The sequence below is a fragment of the Egretta garzetta genome, unplaced genomic scaffold (genome assembly GCF_000687185.1).
Source record: "Egretta garzetta isolate BGI_Z169 unplaced genomic scaffold, ASM68718v1 scaffold289, whole genome shotgun sequence".
Classification (NCBI taxonomy): Eukaryota; Metazoa; Chordata; class Aves; order Pelecaniformes; family Ardeidae; genus Egretta; species Egretta garzetta.
In genome coordinates, this window is record NW_009260801.1 from 1,333,300 (window position 1) to 1,342,953 (window position 9,654).

The 9,654-nt window shown below is 39.1% G+C and overlaps 1 protein-coding gene across 1 annotated transcript in view; it reads left to right on the forward strand.

Moving 5' to 3' along the window:
- Nucleotides 1-9,654, forward strand: part of ROBO2 (roundabout guidance receptor 2) — a 922,222-nt gene that overhangs the window by 872,353 nt on the left and 40,215 nt on the right. The window contains exons 20-23 of the mRNA XM_035902212.1: nucleotides 636-678; nucleotides 2,230-2,357; nucleotides 6,838-7,119; nucleotides 7,495-7,617. Coding sequence (XP_035758105.1) covers nucleotides 636-678; nucleotides 2,230-2,357; nucleotides 6,838-7,119; nucleotides 7,495-7,617 — 576 coding nt within the window. The remainder of the gene's footprint in view (nucleotides 1-635; nucleotides 679-2,229; nucleotides 2,358-6,837; nucleotides 7,120-7,494; nucleotides 7,618-9,654) is intronic.

Consider the following 9,654-nt stretch of genomic DNA (forward strand, 5'->3'; position numbering starts at 1 on the left):
AGCCATAAAAACAATTGTCTCCCTCTGAACATATTCTTGGCATCCCCCATGGCAATACTGGAAACACTTTTTCTTCCCAGTGATACTGGCGTGTATGCATTTATGTGTGGGTGCTGGTTCTTATACTGTACTTCTAATGGAAACAGTGCAGCTGTATGCTTTTTTTCACCCCTTCAGCTCTAATAGAGCTGCCACCTCTTTGTATTTGTCCTGAGAAATGACATATTTGTGTGGTGACATTATATTACTGCATTACGACATGATGTTATTAACTCACTGGTGCAATGTCATTACGTGCTGAAGCAAAAGCATGCCAAGAAAACAATTTCATCACATGGCACAGCCTTGCAATGCAAAGTCATATGAAGGGGCCTGTGGTAAATTCAGGCCCTTTACCCAGGTGGCTGGTTTGCCTTGCAAGCTATGGAGCAAATTGATGTTAGTTAATAAGGTTTGATCCTTTTCTCATATTTTCTATACTTTATTATGTGATGATACCAAAAAGCCTCCGGTCTCAGACACTGAGCAGTTTGAATTGTTACTTTTAATTATTACTAATTGATTTTTCCCCTGTCTTATATGTGTGTGCGTGTGTGTGTATGTTTGTTTGTTTTGTTTTTCCAACCAAAACACAGTCACTTTCCAAAGAGGAGATGGAGGACTAATGAGCAATGGAAGGTATGTTTCTTTGTATAAAGGTCTTTCCATCCTATTTTTAAAATTAGGGATCTGAGAAATGCTATAGGTGATGCACTTGGGTAACAACTGATCATTTGGACGATTGACAACGCTAGGAGGAGTTAAGTAGCTTACCACAAGGTTTAATGACCTATTTGTTGTGCACTTTGGAGGAATCAAGCACAGATGTTTCATATCTCCCAGATGCCCTCGAAGAAATGAGTAGTAAATATCACAAGGAATGTGTTCATTTGTTACCAGGATGTTTATTGCATTAATTAGACATTAGCAAATGAAGTTGCTGTTGTTTAAGACTCCTTATTGGCTCCCCCTAAATTGCTGTGAGTGAACAATTACACTTAATCGATCACAAAATAAATGATTCATGGATGATGAATAGGCTGTAGATTGATAGGACTGGATTCCACAACTTTGGCTACTCAATTGAAATTGATAAAAGCTGATAACGGGCCCATACATCCTCATCTATTTTCCCTTTGCCAATATGGAGATTGTAATTAGGCCCTGGTAATAACTTCCAATCTCCCTTTTAATCAATATTTTAGCAAAAAGAGATTAGGCCTAATGAGAGCGAGTAGATGTGGCAAGAAAGCGGCTGGGTCTTCTTATTGCTGTTTCCATAGAAACCGATGTTTCTCTTAGGGATTGTACCAGGCGGGGGTCTATAACATACAATGATCAGAGATGCTGCTCCAACTTCATGAGTGCATTAATAACCTAGAAAAGCTGCAAAACTGTGGATGGTTTTCTGTTTTCATTTGGGGGAAGGGGACGTCTGCAGGAAATGATTTGTTTTCCCTGTTAAATACAAATACAAACAATCCACCTACCTTGCTAAATTTCCGACTGTTTATCCTGGGGTGAGAGAGGCACGGTGCCTCATGGCCCAAGTGTACCTTCTCTTTCAACATACTCGCTGTTTAATACTGCTCTCAAAGCTGGGAATTACCGGGATATAAAAGCCATGCAGTAGTGGCAGATAAAGATAGCTGTGGACTTTCCATTAATCCTACTCAAACCTGTTTGCCTCTAAACCATCCAAGAGCGCTCAAAGAAAGAGTTACCAGCCTGTGGATGACAGGCGTGCATTTGGGATGCAAGAGAAGGAAGAAATAGTAGCCCAAAGTCCTGGAAATGGCTGATATGGAGCAATCAATTTGAGTGATGGCTCCCTTGAGGTGGTAATTTATCATGTAGCCCTGGTGTAGGATCCCATGATGGTGCTGCCTAACCCCTGTTTCACACAGACAACGGAGTTCATTTGGATTCTGGCAGAATCACGACGGATGCCTAGTCCCAATTCTACTGACAAAGTTGATTTGTATATATCCTTAATTAACTGCTCAAGGTCTTTAAATCATCAAAGGCTACACAATTTTAATTTGAAATAAATTAAAGTCTCCTAAACTTGTTTGTTACCTATGGTGTTAGAACAGTGATATGGTCTCTTCAATCACTAGTTGTCTCACAGATATTTTAACTTTGTAAATATATATATATGTATATCTTTTTTTTCTTATTCTGCTTCAGTCGACCAGGTCTGTTGAATGCAAGTGACCCTAGTTATCCGTGGCTTTCCGACTCTTGGCCTGCCACAAGTCTGCCAGTAAACAACAGCACTAGTGGACCAAATGATCTTGGCAATTTTGGTCGTGGAGGTAGGTTTCATTTTATCAAGTCACCATATTACACATATACAATAGGCTTCTCTTGGTTAACATCTATGATAAACACTGTGTAATATTTCTATCATTATAGCTCTTTCTATATTTGACTCAAGATTTGATTTAAAATTGACTTGAAAATGTTAATTTTGCTTTGTCTTTTTCTACTTCTTCAAAATGTAGGTCTAGTTTGTAATTTACCCCACAGTGGTGAGGCAGGGTCTGCTTATCACCTCAAGAGAAATTAGTTTGTTGCTCAAACTCATTCCCTTTTGTGTGGAAACAAGCAATCTGCTGTGCAGGGCAATGTACCCAGGGATAGAGGATGTCCATAAAAGCAGAAAAGAACTCAGGGTATGCAGGAAGGATGTTCCTTCAGCAGTAGAAGGACAGAAGAATATTGTTGCTGTGACCTTACCCATCCTCTTCTTGCTGAGGGACTGCTCTCCGTCTCAACCGTAATCCATGAAGAAGGCCTCAAAGGTCTTCAAAAACTTTCCTTCTTGTTGGAGGAAAGAATACATAAAAGGGAACTATTTAGATTTTTTAGGGTTTTATTTCCATTTTGAATTGATGGAGGCCCTTTGGGGAGATGAGGTAATGATTTATAATTATGGTGGTGCATCTTTCAAACATTTTACTCAAATGGGAATTTCAAGATGTGTGATTGGGATTTTTAAGTCATAGTAATATTCACATCACTGTTACTTCCTTGGTTTCTGTCATGTTACAACACAGCTAGTTCTGCATAGTGGTGTTCAGAACAAGACTTCCTAACATAAATGAGTATATAAATATTTTTAAAACATAAATAAGTAAAAAAATATCAAGACAACTTTAGATATCAAAAATATATTAAAATGCAAAAAATCTATAAAACCATCAAACTGATAGATGTGAAAAGAATTTAGTTTTGAACTGTACCAGAATCTGCTTCTGAAAACCGTCCCTCACATGGGCTGTACATTCCCATGCAAAACTTCTTGCCTGTGGTTTGATTCCTGTGACTTCAAATTACAACAAAACACCATAGATTTATTTTCCAGATAAAAATGTTGTAAAGCTCGTCTTACAAAAATATTATAAAATAAGCAAAACTTTTGATAATATTTAGAAGGCAACTGAATATATGCCAGCTTCTTTGTTGTGAAGATCTTGAAAATAAACCCCTTCGGTAGTTTTCTATCTTTCTATAAGCTCACATAATACATAAAAATTACCATTTTCTTTTAGCATTTGGCTCTATATGACTGAAATTGGAAACATATTTTAAAGCTTTTGGCTTCAATGTGGATGAGGCATAGGTCTAAATTTGTCCAAGAGATGCAACAGTTATATTTGGAATTTCAGCAGCTTAATTCCATCCATGATCTTTACAGTTGAGCTCACACTTTTATTCTGGCTGGTTTGGGACCACTTATCCCTATCTGTTTCAGCAGTTCAGTTTGAATGCTTCTGCATTGAAGGCAGATTAGAAGTCGGATGTCTTTTAACATGAATTGAATATATAGATAGGAGTTGGGCCTCTTTTACTGGTTAAAAGGTCTGTGATAATATAAAAGGTCCATAAGAATTCTGAAAACAGTAAGGTGGTGATCAATCACTCTGGAAACTCAGAAGCTGAGGCAGGCAGTTCTACCATTGCCTTTAAGAGTGAAATCCACCTTATGTCCTAGATAGGCATTTGAGAGCAAGGCTGTGAGCGGGAAGCACAGTTTAGGTTTGGAGACATGTAAGGCCACAAAAATGATACTGTGTCTCCTGAAGCAACAAGAAAGAGCTTCCCTCAGGAAGTACTTCAGCACTATTTCATTTATCTCAGGAGTTACAAAACAAGCTGGATTTTAGAGATTTTTTTGGGAAAGTGTCCAATGGGAAATACGTGTTCATCTTTGGCCTGAAATGTACAGTGTGGTTTTCTTGCTATGACAACTTGGTGGGAAAATAACACCTGACTTTTACTAGGTGATTATGGCACTTCGTAAAATGGCACTTTAATAGCTCTTTGAGTGCTTAATGTATACATCTCATTGAGGTCAAAAAAGTAATCTGTGGTTGTGCTGAAAACTCTCAGAATGTCTGGAGAACCTCAGCTTATTAGTAAGAATGACTGAAAATTCTTGGCTGGTGGGAAGCTATGCAACTTTCCTTTCAAGTGTATGCAAATGTATAGTTATCTGTTTTAAAATGACTGTATAGAGATGATACCTCTTCATTTGCCAGAATATTGCTCTAAAAGATAGATGTATGTCTGAATACTTGAGAGATGAGCATTATGCTAGTCTTTACTTGCATGAGTCTGCAAATCCAACACAGACAGGTTGAGCTGGACTTACTTCATTTTATACATCAACAACAGAGCACTGGAATAGGCTGCCATGGGGGGTTGTGGAGTCTCCTTCTCTGGAGATATTCAAAGTCCGCCTGGACGATGTGCTGTGCAACTTGCTTTAGGTGAACCTGCTTTAGCAGGGGGGTTGGACTGGATGATCTCCCAAAGTCCCTTCCAAACCCTACCATTCTGTGATTCTGTGAACAGAATTTATTTACTAAAATCTGGTCCATTATACTTTGATGAAACCAATTGTGGAAAGGAAAAAATCTTCATATTGTGGTTGAAATGCAAGAAAGATAGGACTCCACTTGTCTCTCACATCTCATACTATATTTGCACATAGATACTTTTATGATTGTGTACTGCCCCTAGAAAGCACGTTGGATATGCACAGATAGATAGTAATGACCTGATTTTGAAATATGACCTATAGTTTACATTAAAAGTAATTTTTTTTGCAATTACAATTTATCTGCAGATATAAGTTAATACAATTAAGGCATTTTAAATGCTTGATTGTGCCCATTTCCCTATTGTTGTAGCCTGCAAAAACAGATCATACTGATAGACCCAAATTTAATCTCTGTTTCTGCAGTGTCTCTACTGAGCACTTGTTGTTGCCATATTTATTGTTAATATCATATTGTTGCCTTGACATTGCAAATGTTATTAGGGTCCATATTAAAATGTTCACTGTTGCATACATGAATACAATAGAAAACAGTTCTGTGGTCTAAATGTTCATCCCAGAAAAACAAAACAAACAACAAACAAACAAACAAAAAAAAAACCAAACAAACTCCAGAAGAGTGGAAGGAGGCCATGGTATCATATCTCATTGCTGGAAAAGTCTTGAGACAGTGAGAGTACAGAATACAACTGTATTCCCTGAGGTTGCACAAAACCCATGTGTGAGTCTGGAACTGAGCCTAAACTGTTGTCTAGGTGCAAGAATAATCTTTTCTCTTTGGGGCTTAAGTTATATAAAAATATCTGAGATACCTAGAATGGGATCTGAACATCCTCTTTGTAGAAGTATGCATTATCTCAAGTACAATCTAACAGTTAGAATCCGTATCTGCCACCTGGTGATATAAACCAAACGGCATATAAATAATGTATTTTTCTAGCAAGTAAATTCCAGAGTGGATTCAACTTTTCAGAGTCTAAATAAATTGTAAAAATAGTACCGTTTGATATGTTGACCTCTGAGAGAGAGCTCTGCTGAGCTCTGGTTCTCCTTGGGACATCATGCCAGTCATCATTAGATTCTTCACACTTCAGTAGTCTCAGCTTCTAACTCTAGTATTCCACCAGCAAAGGTCACTACAGTGTTTAGTAAGGGGAGAGATTACCAGTCTAACTGATTAAAGGTACAAACTGCAGTGTGTGATAGGATTCAAAAGGTGTGGAAAAGTCAACAGATATTTAGTTAAATATGCTGCACCGTTTTTCAGGTAAATCTACTGGAGTATTTGAACAAGTTGTTCTCCATTATCAACACTGCTCCGCTGTTTTAAGTGTCTGATCACTTAAATCTCTTCAGAACAACAAATTTTCTTTCATATATCAAGAACAACTTGGTTTTGTCAGGTTTTTCTTTTGTTGAAAAGGAGAAATGTACTAGCTAATGTCAAAAAGAAAATTAGATAAACTGATGTATAAAACTTCAAGGAAGTCAAGGTGATGCCCTTAAAAATTGCTTTGAGAGCTTTGGCATCCATTTAAGAGTTTTGCTACATATTTGCTGGGAAAGTTTCCTCTGTGATTTGTAGATTCACTCCTTTCATCATTTCCCTGAAGCCCAGACAGTTTCATCCATTCTGACAAAGAGTGAACAATTGAAAACATTCTTCAGTAGAGAAATATTCCAAACTTCACTTTCACAGTTGAAGGTATGGGAAAAAAAAAAAAAAGATGGTTTTAGGCAGTGAGACGTGAAGGACAAGTGGTAGGCCTGTCACAGATGCTGATAGCTTGGCGATGGTTGTACATCATCTTCCCTTCGTTGGCTCATGGACCTGTCTCAGCTGAAATGCAAACGTGCAAAATGACACATTTATTTTTCATCTTAAACCTTGATACTTTCAGGCTTCCTGTGCATCAATGATTTGTTTTATTCCCCTATGTTCACCACAGATGTGCTGCCACCAGTGCCAGGGCAAGGAGATAAAACCGCTACTATGCTTTCTGATGGAGCCATTTACAGCAGCATTGACTTTACCACGAAAACTAGTTACAACAGTTCCAGCCAAATAACGCAAGCCACGCCATATGCCACCACCCAGATACTGCATTCCAACAGCATCCACGAGTTGGCTGTCGACTTACCTGATCCTCAGTGGAAAAGCTCAATTCAGCAAAAAAATGACCTGATGGGATTCGGTTACTCTCTCCCAGACCAAGGCAAAGGCAACAATGGTAATTACAGCTCTTATTTTCCCGAGCCCTTGGCTTTATACTGTATCATCTATGCATGAAGTAGAAAAATCTTTTTAGTCTGTGAGGCACTTGTCATATTTACCGTAACTAATGCTTACATACCTTGCATGCATGCTGAACCTCACACAATCACAAAATATATTGTTCTGTGCTTTTAATCTCTTTGTCCTGTGCTGCTCACCAAGCCATCTGCCTTCTATTAGGCTAGGATAGGCATACTTTCTAAAAAAAAATTAATGAAAACTGGCTGCCCCACCACATCTGCCGTTGACTTGCTAACTGCATGTGTTGCATGTGCTTGTGCTGTCGACTAATCACACGATGCCACTGTGACCTTTGCCCTTTAACCCTTAGCCTTGCTTTACATCCCTGACTACCGCGTGGCTGAGGGATTGGCTAATAGATTGCCACACAACCAGTCACAGGATTTCAGCACCACCAGCTCCCACAACAGCTCCGAAAGGAGTGGCAGCCTCTCAGGGTGGGACGGAGGGGTGTTGGTGAGCAGCTCGCCAGGGAGGCGGAAAACCTGCCAGGTGCGCTTTGCCGATAGGTATGAGGGTGCCTGCCCGCTGGAACGTCAGTGAACAGCATCACGTTGGCCTCTACTAAACAAAAATGCCTTTTGCAAAAGCTGTTTGGAGATAGCTGGAGAATCCTCCCAACCAGCGCTTGTCGGCGCAATCGCAAACCTTGCCTTGCCACATCCTTTCCCTGACAGCGCAGTTCATGGAGCAAACGTATTTCTGCATCGAGCCTCAGTTTATAGTTCTCCCCACACTGAACTTCATGAGGAGATTCATATTTTTGTTGAGTTGTTAACAGATTCCCCACTCCCACGAGCTGTTTCTAAATGCTGTTTTTCAGTGAAGCAGCTCAGAAATAAATGTAGGGCCCTGCAAGATGCCTGGGGTTTCAAAAACTGTGCCAAGTCTGCATACAAACAGGATGTAAATTTTGTGTGTGTGCTGCATGTTATATTGGAAACATGATGCATTTTCATTGGATGAAAATGATTGTAGTACGTGTGGTTGTGTATTATATATAAACACACCTTTTTCTTGATTTCTTTAATTTTGCTTACTTGTTGCTTATGTTATGTATAACTATGTCATTCTTTTTTCGAGACAAAACCCGAAAAGCCAGCAATTAAAATGAAAGTCTGCTATTTTACTTAACGGAAATATGAGAGAGCTGAAGTGACTCGAATTTCAAATTCATACTATATCTGTAGCCTTTTGAATTTCCACTGTAAGTTGGAGTAACAGTAACAGATCAACCCTAGAAATGGCTCCTTTATGTCAATTTAAATTACTATTCATATTGAACGGTGAGATTAGAAGCCTATAATCACTGGCCCACAACTCAAATAGCCAACTGTGTTTGCAAGTCTTGTGTTCTCATGAGGAGTATTAGCTGATTTGAGTGAGATTGAAAAATAGGCTTATGGCATTGACAGAGAGGTATCTGGGAGCCAAGTTCACAGGATACTTCAAGAAAGGTTCTTGTTCCTTGCGAGATGTATTGGCAAGTAGCTTAAGAAATCGGCTTGCTCCTCTGGCTGCATGAAATGCAGAAATTGATATGCTGAGGTACATATGTGCCAGTTATCAGAGGGCAATATCTCATTTTAGATGTGTTGACAGCTACAGCTGCCTAAGAATTTTCTCAGAAAATACAAAGTTTCATTGGAAATTGCCAGTTGATCAAAAGCTGGACTTTGAACAAATACTTCAAGTGGAACATATTTTGTGTAGTGTTTCTCAGTTTGAAGTAAATTTTCTGATGACACACAGGCCCTTCAAGTTAGCCAGTCTTTCTATGGCCAGGGCACTCCTGTTGTGATTAAAGCAGCTCACACCTGGATGCCCCGATTCTCAGATGAGTATCAGACTATTGGACTGCAGAGTCAGTATTTTGCTCTCCCTTGCCTGCTAATTATGTCTTTAATACAGGCTAATTATGTCTGTAATACATGAGAAACTGGGGAAGACCTTCAAATAGTCCAATAATTAGAGCATCACTGGAGTCAGAGACCAGCTTTGATTACATAGTCCCCATCAGAGTGAGCAGGGACTTGTTCTCTCACTTCCTTGGTTAGTACTTCAAGTACTACTTATTATTCTGACTAAGTTTCTGTCTCTCTCAGATGAATATCATGAGAAATCCTATCCCATTGTGGAATGGAAAATAGCTAAAAACTCAACTGCTTTGTGAGGCAGGGAAATTTTGTGGCTGTACTTTACACAGCTCCCAGCTTATGTCAATGCTATGATCATCAGCCCGCCTGGCAAATTCTTTTTCCAGGACCTGATTCATCTGGAGATTTAAACAATATAATTGAATTTCAGTGTGAGGAGACATTGAAACATCAAGTATCGTTGCTATGGGGAAACAAGTCTTTGGTGCAAGAGTGTATCAGGCATAATGTATTAGGTGTCTGTTCCGCTAATCTGACAGAGGAGTTACTCTGCCCAGGGGATAGAAGAGAAATCTCCTGCCCAACTGTATGGT